This window comes from Falco peregrinus, chromosome 6 (assembly GCF_023634155.1).
Source record: "Falco peregrinus isolate bFalPer1 chromosome 6, bFalPer1.pri, whole genome shotgun sequence".
In the NCBI taxonomy this organism is placed as follows: domain Eukaryota; kingdom Metazoa; phylum Chordata; class Aves; order Falconiformes; family Falconidae; genus Falco; species Falco peregrinus.
The window spans coordinates 65,841,229-65,863,526 of record NC_073726.1 but is presented as its reverse complement, the minus strand read 5'-3'; the positions used below and the strand labels follow the sequence as shown (position 1 = coordinate 65,863,526).

The window sequence follows — 22,298 nt, the reverse complement described above, 5'->3', positions numbered from 1 at the left end:
CTGCTTAACAAGGGAATAAAAGATTTTATTGCAAAATCAGATGTAAACCCAAACACGCTTAACCTTGATTTAAAAAAGAAGAAGGAGAAAGAAGCGTTCTAACACATTCATCTTGAAAAAGATAGTTCTACCTTGGAATAAAGGTCAAAACACGAAGTAAGAAAACTGCCTTGTTATTTACTTGAAAAAATAAGGTATTTTCAAATGACCAGCGGGATCACTGTAGAGTGATCCTGGGTTGGTTTTTTGTTTGGCTGAGTTTTCTTTAAACACTTGGCCTCTCTTTTTGTTACCACCACATGACACCAAAGTATCTCAGGGGAACGTAAGACTCATTTTGAAGAGGGACTGATGCAAGCTTCTTTGAAATGCTACTCTTCTGTTCCCAGATTTGAATTAAACCTTCAAAAACTTCACTGATCTATGTGTCAATTGATTGGTGAATTTGGGGGTCAAAAGGCAAAGGAAAGACAGTAGTTGATGTGGATCTAAGAAAAAAATGAGATCGAGCCACACCACATAATGGTGCTGGCAAAACAACAGACTAGATGTCAAGAGACTGGATGCTGTTTGAAAAAGCTCTTTATTAATAAAGACCTGTAATGGGAACTAATGGGCTAGGTATATGCACTTCCTTAACATTCTACACAAAAAAATCAAAAAAAGGTGTTAGGTGCACTTAGGTAGCAAATCTGGTGTGTTTCCTCAGCAATGGATCTGTGTACTTTTACTTTTTCCAGGAATAGGTTAACCCAGAGGTCATTTTGATATGACTTTAACTTTTTATTTAACCTAAAGAAAGAAATTATTTTACTAACTGCAAAGCCATGACAGCCACACTGCAAGCACATCAGGTATACTCTGATTCAGAAGACACATTCCCACTTGGCCTTCAGGCTTGATGAAGATGAAGCACATCAGCTGCTTGATGTCTTGAGATACTACCCAAATATCTTATGCCAATTTGGGTTCCTATCCCAAACAGAAATACAGGCTGGGTGGAGAATGGATTGAAAGCAGCCCTGAGGAGAATCACCTGGGAGTGTTAGTGGATGAGAAGCTCAACATGACCTGGCAGTGTGTATTTGCAGCCCAGAAGGCCAAGTGTATCCTGGGCTGCATCAAAAGAAACCTGGCCAGCAGGTCAAGGGAGGTGACTCCCCCCTTCTACTCAGCTCGCAAGAGACCCCACCTGTAGCACTGCGTTCAGCTCTGGGGCACCCGACAGAAGAAGGACATGGAGCTGTTGGAGTGAGCCCAGAGGAGGGCCACAAAGGTGATCAGAGGGCTGGAGCACCTCCCCTGTGAAGGCAGGCTGAGAGGGTTGGGGTTGTTCAGCCTGGAGAAGGGAAGGCTCTGGGGAGCCCTTATGGCAGCCTTCCAGTAGCTCAAGGGGGCCTACAAGAAAGCTGGAGAGGGACTTTGCCCAAGGGCTTGTAGTGATGGGACAAGGAGAAACGGCTTTCAGCTGAAAGGGGGTAGGTTTAGATTAGCTATTAGGAAGAAATTCTTCACAGTGAGGGTGGTGAGGCACTGAACAGGTTGCTCAGAGAAGCTGTGGATGCCCCATCCCTGGAAGTGTTCAAGGCCAGGCTGGATGGGGCTTTGAGCAACCTGTTCTAGTAGAAAGTGTCCCTGCCCATGTCAGGGGGTCTGGAATTCTACAATCTTTAAGGTCCCTTCCAACCCAAACCAGTCTATGATTCTAAATAATGTAGAAGTTGCCCTAAGTGGTGTGTTTGTTATCACAAAGCAAACCAGTCACTCCTGATAAATATCCTTTAGTGGTTTTAGGAGAAGAGACATTGAAACATAAGAATCCCTTAGAAACAGATTCTTGCAATTATGTTTATAAATAAGTTGCCTGATTTCCATAATTGCTAGACTCTAAGCAACCCTCACTTGCTTGCCATCTTTAAAAGCAAAAAAATTTAAAAATCACCTCAATGTGAATAACACACATGTCCCACATACAGCAGAATTACTGAGTCCTTTATACTCCTACTATAGAGCAATTAATGGAGAACAGAACTTGTAATGGGAGTTTCAGACATGGTTTTGTGCTACACTTTCGGATGCCTTGCACAGAAACAAGAATCTAGGAGTCAGGGTTACACTGGCTCCAAGCCACTTCTGGCTCTCCAATTTCAGCTCTTGGCATAATTTAGCCAGGTCCATCTGTCCCTTCTTGCCCATGGGCATCAACACTGCCAGGAACCTCAGCAAGGTGATGTGTTACGGCCCTGCCTCTCATGTATTTCCCTCCCTTGCGCACACGCCTGGGCCAGCCCTGCTAAATGCTCACTCAGCCTCAGCTCCCACGACAAAGCTATGGGTTTGTAGTACTCCTTCCCCAGCACAGCGGAGCAGCCAGCAAGCGGGGACCTTTCTCCCTCCCCATTTGAATGCTTTTAAGCTTTCAGCAGTTTCTCCTCTCACCCAACAAATCCTTTGGCAGGCATTTTAAGAAGAGGCAGTACCTCCTACGCCCTGACATGTAAGCCTGCAGCCAGGGAACTAGGACATGCACCTTAGACATGGAAGAGCAAGGGCAGCTCCCTGCAAAGCATCCATGCCAAGATGCACAGCCTGGGGAACATGCTCCCTGTCCCTCCCTCAGCAGCTCCCAAGTGAACCAGAGAATCTCACCCCAACCCAAGCACACTAAACTCACCCCACATTCACAGATACTTTCTGCTTTAAGCAACGTTTTCCAGAAGAAATAAACCTCTTTCACGCACACCTCCACCAATCAAAAGCAGCTCACCAATGTATTTTTCAAGCAGGCCTAGTGAGAATCATCACTTGTCATTCAATGAGTCAAGTAAAGGCTCATGTCAAAATATTGCTCCCAGCCTCATCAAAACACTCTGAACTTTGTGGGTCTAAAATACTATATTGCAAGCCTCAAAAGTTTACCTATTTTCACATGACTATGCTTTGTCTCTAGCTTTTTGTTGAATGTTTTTTGACACTTTCCAGTTTTCAGCCACACCTGAAATCCTAACATAGATATCTGAAGAATTAGAGCAAGTTAGCAAAGGTTTGACTTTTTATAGGTGAACACTGTCAGCTCAGGCAAAGTAGTACTTCTTTGTAGCTATTTTACCAAACTACATTTCCATTCTCTTTGCAAGCCTGTTAAACCAGAATTTAGGAATATGAATAGGGTATCAATAAATACAGTCTGAACACATATTATGACATGTCCTAGTGTGAAAGCTTACACACACTATATATTTGAATGTGCTTGTTACATATGTACAGGACTCTGTTTCATACCATGCCCTGAAGCTTATTAGTTTTGGCTTTGATAAGACAGCTTGGAACTGAGTGAGAGCACATTAAGAACCAGTCTCCTCTGCGAGCAGATGGCAGCTCCTTATGGCAGGGACAAAGCACATGGACACAGCATTGCTATTCCTGTGCAATGCTCAGAAAACTAGGACTGGGATGGCTGGGTTCATTTTTTTGCTTACTTCACCTCTTAAAAATAGGTAACAAGTACACACAAATACAGCCATACATATTACCTAAAACTAAAAGGTTCAATTCTCTTCCAACTTTTATTGGACTGGAAGCCTGCCATGCTGGAGGATATTCAACATATTTTTGTAATAGTGCTTAAAATGAGCCCAGAAGAATACATGCTTTCTTTCTGTCGATCATCCTACATCACCCCAGTAAAACCCAGATAACCCCTCTTCTAGTGCCTTTAATGTCACCGGGGGCCATAGGTCTGCTGTTTCCACTCCATAAAGCTGAAGACAGGAATATTCACATTCTACAGCAGCATCGTTGGCTCCACTCTCTCCCCTACCCTTCTCTTGCCAAGCACAGTTACCACGTGCCTGACACTTGCAGGAAAGCAGAGGCCCCAAAGATCAAATTACCAAATGTCATGTTCTTTTATCCAGCCAAACGGAAAACGACGGTACAAGAAGTGCCTCCTTTGCTGTAGAGCTGCTTTACTTCTCAGCACAGATTCTGCTTCTCAATCCAAGGGCTAAAGTAAGCAAGCAAGGATGGAAGCAAAGGGAATAAAAGAGTTGTAACAGGAAAACAGAAAAAAGAAAGAACTCTACTGCTTCAGCCTTGGCTATCAGCTAGAGAATGGGAAGCAGATTTATAGCTGTTATGGTAAACCACTTAAAGAAACCAAGGCACCCAGCTATCTGTACTCTGTCAACATAAATTTTATCTTTTAAACACACTCCAACAAAAAAAAAACCACAACACATTCCACATGTAAAACTCATTTTCATCCCCTTATCTAGTGGAACTATTCAGAAAGCATTTTCAAGCTAGGTGGTAGTTGACTTTTTCAACATCTAGGTAGGAAGGTCCCTTTGTCAAGCACATGCCACATCCTGTTGCTTGAAACCACCCCAATGAGAAGAGGAGAGCTGGGCTGCTTGCATTTCCCTATTGGAAAGCAGGATGCCAGTCAAGACTCAAGATCTCTCTAAAGAAGCCAATTTGTAGTCTCGTGGTGTGTGGGAGTGTTTTGCATGTCACTGTCTGCCAAAATAATTTGTCAGCAGGGTGAATTTCCTCAGCTGTGCATCAGGTGTTGAGATGCTACAAAAATCAAGAGCCCTCAGAATGAGGGCTCAGGGGCAAGCGGGTGGGAGAAGAGGAAGCTAAAATCCCACCCAGTCCCCTCTGGGGAGCTACACTCTGAATAATAACATTATTCAGTAATAAGTACCGATGAGAAAAAAACATCCTACAGGATGCAGTACAGGATGTACTCTATTTCCACCATATATTAAATGGGCAGAAACATAAACCCACCTCATCAGATATGCCTACTGTTGTTAAAACCCCTTAGCAATTCGGTACCTCAGCAGCAAAGGCTGGAGACTTAATTCTGGAAGAAAACACTATTTGCATTGCACTTGCATACACAAACAAGGCCATACACATGCAAATCTAAATCAAATTCTGATTTCTTCCTTTTCCAATTACAGTTAACAAAAGCAGAAGAAAAAGACAGTGTCCTAAAGCTCAGTATTACTGGGAGAGGGGTTGCCAGGATGATGTGTAAGTACCAAACACTAACGATTGTTGCACAGATTTTAATAAGTAAAAAACATTCTTCTTCTACACCCCAGTTCTCTGTAGATAAGGCCAGACTTTGGTGACATTAAAACTCTACTAATTAACAGGGGAAGAGGTGATTAAATAAGGTTTTCCATGTATTCAATCACTTAAAGGTGACATCGGAAGTTCCTGAAAGTTCATCGCCATTTGCAAAGGTCTCTCAGGTCCGGTGGATGCAATTGCCGGAGAGCCACGGCTCATCCCCTGCCATAGCAGGGACTGGACGTGGTAACACTTTCCCTCATCCTGCTTCCGTATCTTCAGACATCAGAGCAAAATGTCAGGATCTTCCCATGTCCAGAACCACCTCTGAGATGGTGCCAACATGGCTGAAGTAGCACAAAGCCTCTTGAATCCGGAGTTGAGAACATCTGTTCTTGTGTTTACCTGACATACACAGTCTGCACATGATACATTTTTGGTATATCCTGAGCATATCTAATGCAGGCCAGACTTTGAAAAGATATTTTGGTACATATTTTGGTACCAATATTCCTGTCCATCTCCTGTGATTTTAACACTGTTTTCCTCTCTGAACTGTGTTCCTTTTTCTGCAGTTGAGTCGAGTTTTGTCTACTGATCAGACACACCCAGGAGTCCCTTCTCCTGGTTATCACAGGGAGGAACATCAGTAGAACTAAGGGCATTGCTTGGGGAAAGCAGGCACCGATTCAGTAACAATGTGAGAGAGGCTTAAAACTAACTTGTGAATTAATATTTGTCCAGGTAGAAGTCTTATTTCCAGTTTCATGACAAATCACTTGACAAATTCATACATACTCTGTATCTACAACTGTACTTGAGGTTGCTGTATAGCAGCTCTATATGGGAAAAAAGAGAACTTCTAGAATAAAAACCAAAAAAGCTGGACACTCAAATTAGTTTCCAAATAGTCAGATACCAGTAGCAGTAGCTGTCCTTAAAGAAACTTTCGAAATCCCACAGACCGCAAAGCAACACAAGGCACTAAGCATGATTTTTCTTTGCTGTCAATATGGAAAGAAAATGAATTTCACTGGGAAGTATTTCTGTCTGCAGTGCTGCAGTATCCAGATTGTTCTTGTATTCAATGATCGTACCACAAAATAAAAGTAACTATCCTGATCTAAGTACCTCTATACTGAACTGACTATACAGAGAAAACCAAAGATTCAAACAATTTCTGGAAGAGTTTGATTTTTAAAACGTAGGGATCTCACAGAGAAAACACTCCTTTTTATCAGCCAAATTCCCCCATTTTTAAAAACCTCCCTATTGTTTGTCAGGCTGAATCTTTTTTCTGGATGGCAAGAAATGAAGCTTCAAGAAAAATTATTCAAGCACTGCCAAAAAACCTGCTAGATTTTCATTGTTACATTGCAAGATTTTAAGGGACTGAGAAAGAGTTGTGAGGTTCAGGCTGTTTGGAAAAAAACACAAAGAAGTGTGCTGAAGAAGGACAATGCCATTGAAGCCATAAGAGAGGAGCAGGAGTGGGCATAGGCTGGGTAGTTTCTGCTTTCTGAGGCAGATCCCTGCTGTGCATATGTGATAACACTGCCTTGCTCGCACCCTCTGTCTCAAAGGGAACAGAGCCCAGAAAATAAAAACGATCTATCAGCTGAGGGGAAGCACACATCCAGTGCTGTAAGACTATCGTGTTGTGTCTAAACTGATAAAAAAGGCTTGCTTATTGAAGTTATCCATACAGAAAGCCTACGTGACTGCGAGGGTATAAAATATTGACTCAGCGCTCGATGGAGCTCCCTCTCAGCCAGCCTGAGATTCTCCATCATCGTCACACTGCGCTTTCCTTCTGAGCCGGTCGTATGTCTATTTACTTTCTTTCACTTGTAGCTTACTATAATGTTTTAATCAACTCTGTAGTCTATCTTTTTACCTTTCTGTGTGTTGTTTATTAGAATACTATCAAGGGTGAGCGGCATATGATCACTGCCTCCATTATATTAACAGGGAAAGTGGCTTGCTTGTGGCCACTGATTTATGCTGTTTATTATATTAATCACACGGTAAGTCCTAGTGTTTGTTTACACCACCTGGGCCCACACCCGGTGAAGTGGATTCCCCACTCTGAATAGCAGATGGGAAGTCTGTCGGGTCATGACAAGGGCAGAGATACATCTTTTCAGAACTGCCAGCTCATACCTTCAAGGTAGAATTCCAAAGAATTCCAACAATTACTTTTTTTTTCCCCACTGAAAAATCTGGAGAGAATTAATATTCAAAATAGATGCATAAAGTACATAAAATTCATTATTTGCTATACCTGGGCACTAGAGTGTAAAAAAATTAACAGTTGCCTTCTTTGTCGAGAAAGCGTCCAGAAACGGGAGTTTGGGAAGATTTACAGCAGCAGCTGAAGAAAAGATTTACTAATGGTGGATAAATTGTAACCTCTATCTGGAATATGCACAAGGTTTTAAGTATTTTGACTGCATCACTGTGACAATAATGACAGCTTTCAAAATACAGGACCAGACCCCACACTGAGATGCATCACTTTTTCCCATTCAGTCGCATTCAGTTAACTTGCTTTCCCTCAAAACAATTTCTTATCCATTTGCTATATTCTTATAATTTTTTTTTTGCTTTCTTCAAAGTACTTTCCCTATTTAACCCATTTTACCTGTCCCTGAATCATTCTCAGTTCTTTTTACATCATGTTTCCTCTTCTTTAAGTTCCCATCTTTCCTTTTACTAAGGCCCCCTTCTTTTTAATATCACTTTCCTAGCAAGAGGTGGAGAGCAAACCTTTCTCAAGCTCCACTTTAAGATAGTAAGAGTGGTGCTTTGCAAGCTATTTCTAAACATATCTAAGACAACTGAAGAGAAAGAAAAGGGAGGGTTGAGCATAAAAAGACATGGAATTTTATCATGCTCTAATTCTATTATAAGAACTACACAGGAATGTACAGTGAAGGTGAAACGGTGACTTATGCCTTCATTTAAATAAGATTTGTTTGAAAGCAATCAGTACTCATGAAGCCTCATCTGGGATTTTAAAAAATGGAAAGTAATTTGTACAGGTGTTCAAATAGCTGGTTAAAACATGTGCACTTCACTCTTGTGGCTTCATCTTGTAAATGCAACTTCAACTAAATCCGAACCAGAAAACTAATTCAGATTTTGCTACCAAAACACACCAGGGCAGACCACTCTTCCTATTTAAGAGCAGACACCAAGTTATCCAATGCAAGGGTTTTGGGGAAACACTCGGATTTTTCAAGTCTTCACCAACCTTCGAAATTTTAAAGGTTCGCTATCACTAGGCAGCTGAAGCTTAGCCTGTTCAAATCCTAAGTCTGACCTCTTTATATTTTCTTAACTGCCACCAGATGATCATTCCTTCTCCTTTCTAGACGCACATTGGCATACCTGATACTCTTCTCACCTGGTACCACAGAGATTTCTCTTAAAAAAACCCAAAAAAACAAAAAAAACCCCAAAAAACCCAAACAACCAACAAAAAAACCCCAACTAAACCACTTCGTAACATCTGCACTGATTTCCTGGGCAATGATATTGGCATTTAGCCTTTTTATTCTTCCCTCTCAGGAACTAGGTTATTATTGGCTCATAAAGCAGTGCCTGGGCAATATTACTAGCCAATTAATGCCTATTTAGTAGAAAGTAAAAAATGCAGCCACCTTCCAGCCCCTACAGGCATTTTTTTCTTCCTCTCCCTGACAAGGTCAGATGGCATTCTGGCCAACCTTCGCCCACCCTTCACGAGCCATGCACTTCATTCAGACAATGCAGCTAGCAACTTGGGAAACACATTACCATCACAGCTGGATAGATGCTAGAAAAGTGGCTGTTACTGCCCCAAACAATGGGAAAATTAATAGCTTCAATTAAAAGACATAGATTAAACCTCTACCAAGGTATAGTCACCTTTTCAGTTTTGTATACTGTTGTGGTTTTGTTTTATTCAATTTTCCAGCTCTCATCACATAACAGGTTGACAAACACATAACTAGGAACAGAAATGCACGGCCAACAATGAATGTTTACAACAGGATGGTCATCCCCATCTCACTGCCCCATTTAAACACAGGATATACGAGGACGATGAACCCACCCACATTCAAAGGAAGAGTCCAATTACATGTTTCAGTGGAGGCAGCCCAGAATATTTAGCCTTTTTCAAGATCAAGTACCAGTAGTCCAATTGTTTTCCTGTTGTTTCTTTGTATACACCCTTCACACTAATTTGATGTTCCTATTAAGCTATGATTTGCCCCAGCTCCTGGTTATTGCATCAAGATGCTATTTCATGTCCTGCCTACTCCACACATCAGTCACATTTCAAAGAGCCATCAGAAAAGGGAGCAAAACATGAAATACCATTAGTCAAAAGCCACCTGAAAATTAACTAACATGAAGCTCACTTAATTAAAAAGGAGAAATAATTTTCTTTCAGAAAGACCCCTACCTCAAAACCATTACATTAAAATTACTTTTTACCCCAACAGCTTATGATCAAAAGCAACACCAAACATTGTAATTATTTTTAGATCACATATTCTCTTCCCCACTTTCATTGACTGAAGTAATTTAAGGGACCTCTCTATTTACATACTTTGTCTTTTTAGCTATAGTCCTCACTTGTCATAAATAATGACTTCATCTTAAAGAGGCTGTTTTTTTTATGTATGTGTATACACACACACACGTATATGCATGTATAGTGATGCCAGAGAGACTCTAAGCAGCCTGCAGCTATGCCATGATGAGCTGTGGTCTAATCTGCTGCTAACATCTGAGGAGGGTCACTCCCAACCCCAGTCTGGGAGAAAAATTACCACTGAGGAAACAGCCCCACTGGGTCAAGTGATGACTTTCTCGCACAGCAAGGTCCCTGTCACTTGCCTTAGTGACAGGCTATAGGATATTGCAGTTTGAGCTGGAAATGCTATACAGTGTTTTGGACCAGACGTAAAACACTGGATGCTGATGACTCTTAAAAGATCCATGAGAACTCCATGTACAGGAGGAATTGTCCCCTCTGTGCTCTGCCACATTCCTTTTTGGGAATTTTGCTAAAATCCTTTCCACAGGTTTTATCTGAAAACTAATTTCTGAAAGGACAAACCTCTGCAAAGTACCTGTGAGCTACTTCACCTGCCGCAACATAATAGTGCTTTTGAAGTTTTTCTGTAAAGTGCCAGGCTATAAGGTTAGGTTTCAAAGTCAAGCATCCAGAAGCTTATAAATGCCAGAGCTCATGTCATTTGAGCATCACACTTCATCCCTGATGACAGCCTTTAATAAGTCACTACTTTCTTCTACTGGACTCTTGCCTCAGTGCTTAAGTAAGAGACCTGCTTGACATCCTTTTGTGTTTTGTATATGCAGTGCACAGTCTTAAGATTTATTTATTCCAACACTACCAAAACTGTGCACAGAATGTAAAATAATTAATTTTATCTTAAGCATCTCCGACTGTGTGTCCCCACAGTATCTGAGTTTCTTGTGACCATGAAATTTACCCTCACTATGCTCCTCTAAGGTGAGGTTGCAATATTGTCTGTATTCTGTAGCTGGGCAAGTGAGACAGAAGGAAGGCAGGCACAAACTTTCCATTAATTTTAGTAATGCAACCTGAGGTACACAGAAAGCCTGTTTCCTCAGTTTCCAGCCCTTCACTCTCTTTTCAGTCTCCTTGTAATGGCCTCCCAGCAGCCCATCGTACTTCAAGTGGACATGCATAGAATGAGGAGCCCGTTGTTACTGACCATTTGTGAAAACCTTGTTGTAAAACTGCATCATTCAAAAATTCTGTCAGGGAAATTGAGGGGAGAAGCCAGTCCTCCAGAGCAACATCCAACTGCCTTACATGCAATTACACTTTGCTTTCTCCACTGCAATCCCACACCTCATTTACTGTACACCTTACACCTTGCCAGCAAATGAGGCAGTGTCTAAACATACTTCAGAGCTCCCACCAGTAAAATAAATAACCTGCATCAGCCCAGAGCTCTAGATTCTGGAGAGAAACAGCCACAGACCCTTTCCGCCATGCCCCTAACCTGTCTCACTCATCTCTTACCTATCTGCATGCCACGTCCTCTGCCTCTTTGTTATTCCCATTCTGATTCCTCAGTTATCTGAATGTCCCCAGTGCTCCTAATTGCCAGCTCCCATCCCCTAACCCCGCTCTTCAAGTTCCTGCACACCCTTTTTGTTTCTACTCCTTTGGCTCTTGCAACTTGTTTTCGCTGTTCCTCTGTACACCTTTTCTGACCGACCTCTATTTGACCACAATGGCTGCTTCACTCTCCTCCTTGCTGCTGGACATCAGCAGGTGAGAAGCGCAGACCCCTTCCCTCAGCCCAGTGGGCACCCCTGCAACTATTATTAAGCACGGGGGGTGGGGGGCATAACTCCTCTGTGAGCACGTGCAGACAAACTTTGGAAAGCAAAGCTCTGGAGTCTGAGCTATCTCCAAAGCACACGAACCACCTCATCAGCAGGGCAAACCCAGGGGTACTTTTCTCAGGACAGGAAAAGGCACCTCCCTGGTACTACAGCGACACTTTATTACATGTCAAGCCTCCAAACTTCATTGCAATGAAGTTCATTCCATTACCAGCACTAAAATGTCTCAGGAAACCACTGCTGGATTTATTTATTTTAAGGCAGGTAATTTAAAGCAGCACATTTGCCATGAATCTTGTCTTCAGAAACAACTGAGCTTTTCTGCAAAAGTTTTAACTAAACGAAAAAGAGAAAGAATCAGTCAAAGACTGAGTTTGACCACAAAAAATTTCATCCAAAACAATTAAAAGTTTAGATAAGCTATAAAGAAAATAATACCTCACAGTAGGCAGTGACAGGTATGCTTTACTCTGGGCAGCACTACTGACTTTGCTTGTAATTAATAAATCTACCAAACATAATTGTTCCAGCTAAACATACACTTCCAGTCATGCTGACGTAAACAAAATAATCCTCTTATCAATTAGAAGTTAGTCCACATGTTGTCACCATCTCTCCACACTGCCTAGAAGTGCCTAAGCATCATTTTTCACCCAGCTTTGCCAGCTCCAAATTTTGGGCCCTGCCATTCCAGTCTGTAGAAAACTGAACTTGAATTCACCATCCTTCACATTGCAAAGAGCACAAAATCAAGAACTGATCCAGAATCCCACAGGGTAATGGGAGAAAACCAGGTGAGTGTGTCCTGGCAGTGCTACTCAGAACACCCTTTCTCACCATGACATCTCTTTCTACTGTCAGCAGCTTCCAGTTTGTAGCCACACAACTATGCAGCCTCCCATCCACTGCATCTGCCCTGGAGCTGTACTTGGCAGGCACCTTGCAGCCCCCCTCCCCACACATCCAAGACAGAAAGTCAAACTGAAAGAACACCACATGGTCACTATTTCAAATTTCTCTATACTAAGTTTTAAAACCGGTTCACAGGGATCCAGACACAGTAGAACTAGAAACATAAAGTATAATTGATGTACACAATTACACATTATGTACATGGGGAGGGGGGAAAAACAACCCCAAAACCCCAGAATTTTTCAAAGCCAGCAACAGAATTCAGACAGGTGCTTCCCAGCTCAGCTTTTTTAGCAATTATGGATCTACCACTGGATTCAAAAATCTAAAGCAAAAGGACAAAAACGCTGAGAACCATTTCTAAAATAGGGAAGAAGAAGAAGAGATGCTTTTACAGAAATCTGAACATGGCCAACAGGATTGTGGTGGTAGAAATCTCTTACATGGGGGATGTATGAGTTAAACCACTGTTTAATCATCATACACCAAAAATAGTATCTCTGGTTCAAGGTTATATGAAAACTATTGCCTACACCTTTGCAAGTAAGTACCATTTGTAGAGGTTTCTGCTTTGTCACACTGCAGGGCTACCTTAAGGGTGAGTGCTTCGGTCTGTCTCAGAATCAATTGCCATGAAGGTTCTCTTAGCTGGAACTTCAGGCACCCAAAATAATGTCTTTACTTTTGGAAACTGGGATCTAGGTTTATTAAGAGTGCAGGGTGCCACAGACAAAAAAACAAAGGCAAGAACATATAATAATGGAGAAAGAGAAAGAAACAGAAGGGAGGAGCAAACTAGAAAAAGCAAAAGGACTTCTGTAATTTTGGCATTGGCACAATTCATTAGGTTTAAAGGAACCACTAGGAGCTGTGTGGTGACGATGACAGTGCATCATCAAGCAGAAAAATGCAGAGGGCTCTTACTGCAGCATATGGGTCTGGCTGGCGTCCTTTTGTTTGTCAGGTACCTCGTAGTGAGGGGAAATCTTGCCAAGGCCGCTGTCGCTCAGCATCCTCTTCCGAACCGCAGGGTTCCACCGATCTGATATTCTATGGAGGGAAAAAGGAAGAGAAAGGCATTCACCCCTCAGAAATTTTCTCACATACTCCACTTTGAAGTTTTCTTATGCTTACTGGTTCCCAGCACTTTTCAGTCCATAGAAAGCTAAAATAGTTTAATTCGCTATGAGACTAAGACTGTTCCTAAAGATGAATAGGAGCATTTCTGGTCTGCCCAGAGGCTGAGAAGAAACAGAGACACCATCGTTCTCAGGCACAAAGGGCTTCAGGGCCTTACACAGTGTCATCAGAGCCCTGACTGGGCAGAGAAGGGGTTTGTAACTCAATCGATGCAGATTTATGGCAGGACAGATACATCAGGGAGTGTGAGGAGGTTGAAAGATGCCAAAGTCCATTAGTTCTGCTGTGTGCTCCAGGACACCTAATGAAGTAAATGTTATTCAACTGTCCTGTCATTACCATGGCAGCATCTGATCCTGTCCCCAGCTCCTCACCTAAGATCTGCCCTCCCACATCTCCCAGTCCTTCAGAAAAAGGGACTAGGAAAGAGATGTCCCACTCTAATACGGCTGCTGAAAGCCAGATCCCAGCACCACTCACCCAGAGGCCTGCTCCACTACCAGATCAGGCATTCCTGGTGGTGTCCCCACCTGCTGTGACATTACCAGTTCTGGGTCCAGAATAAAAATCTCGTCCTGCGAAATTTCCGTCACAAAGTGCAAATGTTCCTGTTGGAGTGATACAAGGAACAAATAACAAACCTGCAGCATCACGGGTCTCTCAGAGCAGCCAGTTGGCTATGGGAAAGCTGTGTGCACATCAGGGTCTCTGAAGCACATTCATGGGACTCTGTGTTTTTATATATATATATATACACATATACCCTCACTGAAACCAATGCCACTGAAGTCATCAATAAATATTTCATCAATTTCAAACACAATTCCCAACCAGCAAGCCTCACTCTCACAGCAATACTTAAAAGGCTGCTGCTCAGACTCCATGTCATTCAGCTGTAAAACTGGAGGTCTACCTAAAAAGCCAAGGACTGCATTTCAAAATGAGAACCAGCACCTATGGTCTGCCCTCCAACGATGGCTGACAGAAATTTTCGTTGTCTGGGGGTACTCTCCAAGACCACCGCTGCTTGTACATTCTGGTTTCACATCTCCATTACCAAAGCTCTCTTTCTCAATCCCTCTTTTTTGTTACTGACACTGAAGGCTCATTGTCCTTCAAAAAACACCATGTGAGTAGGTCTGTCTACGTAGGTGAATGAGCAGGAAACTTCCCACAGTTTGTGCGCTGGAGACATCACACAGTATTATCTTTTCCCCAGAGAAACACAGGGCAAAGGAGTAGGAGGGAAAAACAACCAATTGTACACAGTCAAGTACTGCAGAAATGCAGAAAAAGCTAGAGTCACATTGCCCAGTTTAACCTCTAGCACAGGGGTCCTCAAACTACGGCCCGTGGGCTGGGTACAGCCCCCCAGGGTCCTCAATCCGGCCCCCGGTATTTACAGAACCCCCTGCCCCCCCCCACCGGGGGTTGGGGGGAACCAAGCAGCCGCAGATGACTGCCTGCCACTGCATCCGCGCGCCGGCCCCCTGGTTAAAAAGTTTGAGGACCCCTGCTTTAGCAGCATCTTCTTCACCCTTGCTTTCCAGATGTTAAAGTACAAGCTCATCAAAGCATTTATATGACTGTGTGCAAAGAAGTCCCATGCAGACATTGAACCTGGGACCTCTGAACCAAAGCCACAGCTCCTCCTGCTCAAACTAGACCACCAGCTGCTTTTGCTAGGAAACAGTCATATGTCCATGTGATTTAGGAACAACTTGCACAGTTCTCAGGGGGACCAGAAACAAATGACCACTGTGTGAAATCAACAGTTTGCACTTAATGCTGAGCCACTAATTGGCCAGTTCCGGCTACAAACCAGAAGCACCAAAAGATCTGTAAAATTTTCAAAGGTCTTTTAGAAAATAGATTCAGATTGTCAAATCTATACCACAGGTTTTAATCCAACTGAGTTACACACTGGTTTAGGATTCCTTACGAATATTTGATTCATAATTCTCAATTTGTAACATCACCCTAATTTCCATAGCTATTCCATGTCACACACACATAGGATCAAGATTTCTGATGACTAAAAGCATCAGTGAAAACAAACTCAAATAATCTGGTGCCACACAGATGCCCTTAGTAAGGCTTGATAAGGATGACAAATGTAGAAAATTCTGATCTGTACATCAGATTGGTAGTAAACAGAAGGGCAGATTGTCAGTAGATATAGAACTTCAGTGAAATGACATGAATTACATCAACTAAAAATGGCCCAGAATTTTTTATCTACTTTTCATGAGACATCAGCATCAGTAGCATTTTAGAATACACAGGAGGAATGAAAGATCATTCATTTTAAGCTGCATTTGACATAGCCTAAAAAAAAAAAAAAAAATCCATAGAAATGGTAACTGAATAAAGCTTTACCTGAGATCTGTCAATGCGGTAAAAACGATCAGCAGAAGTTGCTGCAAGACAGAAACAACAGAGCCCCAGTGAAGAAAATGGCCTGAGCAGAACCACATGGACAAGATGGGCTGAGCTAACAGCACCACCACTTAAGGCAACCTCTTTTTCAGTGAAATCACACTGTTTTCACAAGAACATAATCTGATTCATTATGTCCGTATTCCTATCCCGTTAAATAGTGAATTTAAAGGTGAGGTTTAACAGAACAATATTCACCAAAACTATTAACTTGAAGTAAATATTTTAAAAATGTGTAAACTGGATTTCAGGCTTATAAACCGAATTGATTAGATTAAAATGTGACAGAAAAAGCTGCATTGTTCTGGTGAGAATATAGCAAGTACATAATGAAATTGATGGGTCTAATAGGATTAATTCAAATTTTGGATCTAAAGAACAATAGCGTGCTCAGGAACTCTTTGTAAATCACATGCATGGCCACAGACATTCACCATGAATTACCAATATGCTCAAGGAAAATTTATGCTATTAATGAAAAACACATTAAAATAGAGGAGAGTCACTAAATAAAGTACCTATTAGGAATCTTGTCACTGCCAAATAATTTATATTACTAAACCTAAAAGTATTTTATTACCTACGACGTGTTTCATCAGATGTGGGGGTTTTGTTTCTGCTTTGCATTCAGTTTGGCTGGTGAAATTAGATTTGTTCATTCTGGACTTTTGACGCAAGAGCACAGTGATGTAGCATTGTGGGTTTTGGCACTGCAAGGGTCTATCAAATCCCTAAAGACAAAACCCGAATGCATCTACCCACTCAGCTTTCTCCAAAACCCAAACAGATTCTCAGTATGTTTTTTATCAACTTCCCTCATGAGAGACAAGGAAAAGCAATTAGAACTTGCCAAGGAGAAATTGTTTTTGTTTACAACAATAAAAATTTCAATCTCCTCATCCCGAAGCTTTTGCAAAAGCAGATGCCATCCATTTTAGCTGCTAATTTCAGTGCTCTGGAGCCTGATGTAAAGCACAGATAAGCTGTCTGCTTTGACAAAGCCTGGGTCAAATACAAGCACAGTTCCCAGGGACTTACATGAAGTGCTTTTGAAGCGTAGTTTTACAGGGAAAGGGAGATACATTTCCATCACCTAAACACCATAAGTACCTAAACACTATAGTACTTAAAGAGAAACCAGAGTGAAAAATGCAGCCTTTCCAGCAGCAGCACACTGCCACAAGCAGCTGTGCTCTGAGTCCCGGCAATACCATGCAGTAAGTGCTGCTCATCACAGCAGAGACACTAACAAACCAAATCCGTAACCACACTTAGAAGAACGTGTCTCCTGGGGCAGAGGGGACAAAGCTACAGTAGACATTTTGATGCTAGATGAAAGGAGGCCTGATTCATTTTTCAGAGAGGAAAGGGGGGAACTCAGCTCCATTTTTTTATGTGCTGAGTGTAACAAGAAGGAACAGTTACCCCTCCACAGTAACACTTTCAGATGCACCGTCCTTTACATGCACACCAGAAGCCAGCAGCATGCTAGGCACAAGAGAAGGGAGATGCACTTACCATCTAGGAAGCACCATCTGGGAGACAGCCTCTGAACGGAAAGTACTCTGGGGAAAGAGCTTTCTTGGTCCTGAATAGGGCAGGGAAATTACATTAAAAACCAACCAACAAACTTTTTTTTCTCTCTAAAAAGGACTGTTTTCTAGTATCTGCTTTTTTTTTCATTTTGTTCTACTGACATCGCACAATGTGCAAAGCCTACAATAACCCAAACCCACTGGATTTGCTTCTCACTGACATCAGGGCTTGACTGTAATACAGAACAGAGTAAACTGATATAGTTAGCTTCAGCCACATCCTCAGCTATTCCCTTCCCTTCAGCTCAGCAACATGAAAAAGCTTTGCATAAAAAACAACTTTCTCGGCTGTCTATACTCCCCCTTATTTGTGGAGACACAGGAACAGAGAGCAGTGAAAGAGGTCAAAGATACACATCAGTATCAAACAACAGCCATGAACTCTAATTACCATGTTTGTTTCTTGTGTGTCAGTCACCCTCCTTTATTCTAGCTCAATATTTTTACATTCTTTCCCTCTCCTGACCTGCCACTCAAAGCAACTGCCCACTTTACCTGTCTCTGCTATCCCAAATGCACATCGGGGTAAAAAAAAATTATCCTCTGCTTCCAGAATACAGAGAGTGCAGACCTGGGGACCACCACCAGCCAAGCACAGACATCCTACATCAACATGCCCCTGTTCTAGCTAAAAAGACCTGCTTCTTGAGAGCCAACAGACATTACTTCAGGAACCAAACCAAATGACTGGGGAGGAACAATGACTTTCTTCCTGACCTGTACTCACCAAGGAGTCAAACGGGCTGCCCGTTGCTTTTTCAGCTCTCACTGAGCTGGAGAGGCAAAAAGGATCTCAGAAAGCAGAGGGTGGCCACAGCTCTGCTCCATGCTGCCAGCGGATGGCCAGCCAACTTCCTAAAGCCACTGCGACACAATGTTTAAACACAAACAGATTTGCACAGGGCAAAACACAACAGCATGGATCTTGGCCACACACCCAAAATTTGTATAGAGCCAGATTCTACCCTTATTTACATCTTCAGCAGTAAAATCAGCACATCTATAAATGATGTAAATTCAGGCACATACTGGCTCAGGATTAAACTTTACTCCTCCTTCAGACAACAGACTACAGAGTGGTATACCAAATCACAAGGCGAGAAAGGAAAAAGAAGCAGCAATGGGGAGGAAAGGTACCTTTGAGAAAAGCGTTGCTGTGCATGGAAAGCACAGAATGTGAATAATGTATATGTACATATATTATAACATGGGCATAGATTGGTGAAAACAGACCAGGGTACAGTATCTCACTGGGACTTCAAATATCACACAGGAGCCCAGCACCTCTCCTGAAAGCAGGATGCAGGACAAACAATTTTTGTATTGGGAATTGTACAGCTTTATCAGATCAGCCACTGTTTGAAGGTCCAACATCAGAAAGTAAAGGCTGGCTGCAAGAGTGAGTTCCAAAGAGATTTCAACAATCACAGGTTTTCAGCTAGATGGGACAACAGGGCTATGAAAGCTTAACCCCTAGCATAACGCAGAAATCCACAACTTTAGTCTGAGCTACAGCAGACCTTGAAGAAAGGCACCCAGCCTAACTGAGAGACTCCAAGCGACACAAAAGCCACCACTCCCTCAGGCACGTGGCACCATGCGCATGGTTTGAAGAAGGAAAGCGAGGCTGCTGTGTATACAAGAGGAAACATACAGAAACACCAACACAAAACGGAAGTTTAGGGTGTATTAAACACATCCAACACATCTGAAACATTTATGCAGTCTCAGAAGTTCACTTTCCTATATATTTTCCTCTGCTTTTACTGCCCAGTGTTTACATCGTTATGAAAACCTAGAATTAATAGATATTTCTCAGCAATTTATCTTACTGTTTTGCACATCTGACATTTTCTAAAATACTTCTTATCCGAGTAGCCATGTGTGAGAAGAGTTATGAAAAAAATAAAAGAATATATTGACAGAAAAATGGGAGTTTCATCAGCTCAATTCCCCAGGCTGCCCAGACTCATGTCAGTAAGACCATGGGGAAGAAGCAGTTTGCTTTCTTCATCCTGGGGAGAATCTCAAAGGAACGCTGAAGGAAGTTGTCATTTCTGGGTAAAACAGATCAAACAATTTTCAGATTAATTACAGAGCAAATAATGCCTTCATAACGTTAAGAGGCAGACAATGCTCTTTGATTTACTTAAAGGTACCTGACACTTTTTCAGCCACCTGAGAAAAAGTGAGGTCATGCTGATGTTGTTCAGATACACACAAGCAGCTTTCCCAGTGTCCCGGTCAGCAGGGTGCCTGCACGCACTATGTGCTGTTTTCAAGCAGCTCTGATGATGATTATTTGATAGACACTCATTTCTCAGCCATTTGAACGCATATCAGCGCCTGGCATGCTGCTGCTGCAAAATGTTATTAATTTCATTTGGTATCATGACAGCTTTTGCAAGATTCATCTTATTAGCTTTTGCCTCTGAAATTGCCTGGAACCATCTATTACTGCCTTTCCCTTCTGGTTATCCAGGACAGAAAAGCAAAGATGGCTCCAGACAACTCATCTGTTTTCTCCTCAGTACCCTAAAGTCTGGCTACAGTCCTAGCAACAGATCTTGTCTGAAATGTCACTACAGCATCTTACAGACGTTGCTTGACTGAAAAAAATGCATACACATATGTCTTCTGATGCATGTTACACACCTGCATCTATAGCCACCCTGACAAAAATAAAACAGCCTCAATTGTCTCCCACATTTAGGGATTTCACTTGATCTCATAAACCTTGCTCTCATGTACAGGTTTTTGTCTCCAACCTCTGTGCATTATCAGACAGATGAAGTGTACATTGTGTACATAACAACAGTGTAATATTCCATAAAGTGAACTATTTCTGCACACAGGGACTAAATAACATATCTCAGTGGTTTACACATCAGCTTTACAATACACCTATGTCTTTCTCTAATATGGGCTTATGGAGTTATGGGATGCTTAGATTTCCTTGTGGCGCAACTGAGGTATATGTGGGAGAGCCACGGATTTTCTGAAATCCATTAGGTTTGCTAATATCTATACATCCACATGCAAAAAGCTTTATGTATCTTAATATTTAACCCGCTATTTGATGACAGGTAAGGACTGGGACACAAAGGGAGAAAGGAAGAAAGCATCCAAAGATAACAGTGCATACTAAAAAGGTAGATGATACAAAGAGGAAAAATGAGTAAAAAATCATAGTCCTAGCAGAGTACATAATGCTGGGAAAACAAACATAGGGGTAATGCTGGTAAATGTAAATTCAAGTCACAAATTTTGTATTGTGGTATGCTCCTTCCAAGACTTCATTAAAGTTCAACTGTAGAACTTGCTTGGGAAGTCTCGGGCCCATGAGAAAGATGCTTTATGAGCAATAAACTTATTAGAGAAACAAAACAGAATGAAAAACCACTCTAGCAACAATTTTCCCATTTGCACCTGGGCTTGCTGATGTTTCTTGCTGACTCCCCACTTTTTGAGCTGCAGAGGAATCGTGCAACAGAACTGCATTTATGAGACTTAAAAGTACCCATGACACCTTATTAGCAAGGTAAAAAGACAGTTCCATCAACTCGAGCACCTTATTCATGCCCTTTATCCCCTGTTCTTTCCCCTCTCTGTAATATGTAAGGGATACGAGCAAAAATGGAACAAACCTCATTTTAACCTAACAAGACAGTTTGTAGAAATGCCCCACTGAGAATAAACCAATGTTTGAAGAATCCAGGATAAACAAGCACTGAATACACAACACAGGGGGGGTGCATTCAAGATGTAGCATCATAAAAAATAGATAGCATGTTAGGGATTTCACAGTGATGTGCACTAGAGAAGACATTTCGGCAGTTAATTTATATACTGCTATAACTGCAGAGGTTAAGAGCCAAGTATGGGGCTGATTTCTGACATTTTATACCTTCTTTTGGCCCTCCCCATACACACAGATTTAATTCTTCATTTTACCTCAGGCAGTTTCCTATGCATGGAGCAGTCAGCAGCCACTTAGGTTAATTTATAATGAGTGGAACAGAATAATACATGCTGGTTTATTAGCCAATTCATTAGACACTAACACTGCTCTAAAACTCAGTTTCAGGGCAATGATTGATACAAATTTCAAAAATATGAGGTTAATATTGGACAGGGAAATGCAGAAACAAACCATGAACTGGTATGAGAAGGCAACTCCAAGAACACATGCCAAATTGCACTTTCTCATAATGTCTTCCTGCAATCAGCGCATTTACAGGCGTTCTTGCCAAACTGGAATTCTGTATCACCTAGGTAATCATTTAAATTATCTGCAGTTTTGCCGCAAATGGTTCCTGTTAGCTGGATCTCCAATCACTTTCTCAGTGAACTCACTCCTGCTGATCCCAAGACTCACATTGTTAAATCTAGGAAAAGGCTACCAACACTGTGCAAACTTGTGCTGGGTCAGCTGACCAAGTTTTTGTGTCAAGTCTCTGTGCTAATAACGCCAGATCAGCTCAAGAGTCAGTAGAGTTAGTCTGCGTTAGTTTGCTCCCAATCTAGGCACTGTGCAGTGCAATATCTTACTGAGAGAAATATGGATTCTTGAACAGTACTTCCAACTGTAAAGGCAAGTTCTGGCATTACATAAATTGTAGAATAAAGTTGTAAAATGCACAGAGACCAATTTTAAAAACTAGCCACTTAGAACTAGAATACATTTGTCCCATGTAAAAGACACATCTTTACCCAAGATGGATT

The 22,298-nt window shown here is 41.9% G+C and overlaps 1 protein-coding gene across 6 annotated transcripts in view; it reads right to left on the bottom strand.

Annotated features, from left to right (window-relative positions):
- Positions 1-22,298, bottom strand: part of DGKI (diacylglycerol kinase iota) — a 233,888-nt gene that overhangs the window by 47,717 nt on the left and 163,873 nt on the right. For all 6 annotated transcript variants that reach the window (XM_055808931.1, XM_055808932.1, XM_055808933.1 and 3 more), the window contains 4 exons: positions 17,497-17,566; positions 15,919-15,959; positions 14,020-14,147; positions 13,324-13,449 (listed from right to left, as the gene is read on the bottom strand). In XM_055808931.1, coding sequence (XP_055664906.1) covers positions 13,324-13,449; positions 14,020-14,147; positions 15,919-15,959; positions 17,497-17,566 — 365 coding nt within the window. The remainder of the gene's footprint in view (positions 1-13,323; positions 13,450-14,019; positions 14,148-15,918; positions 15,960-17,496; positions 17,567-22,298) is intronic.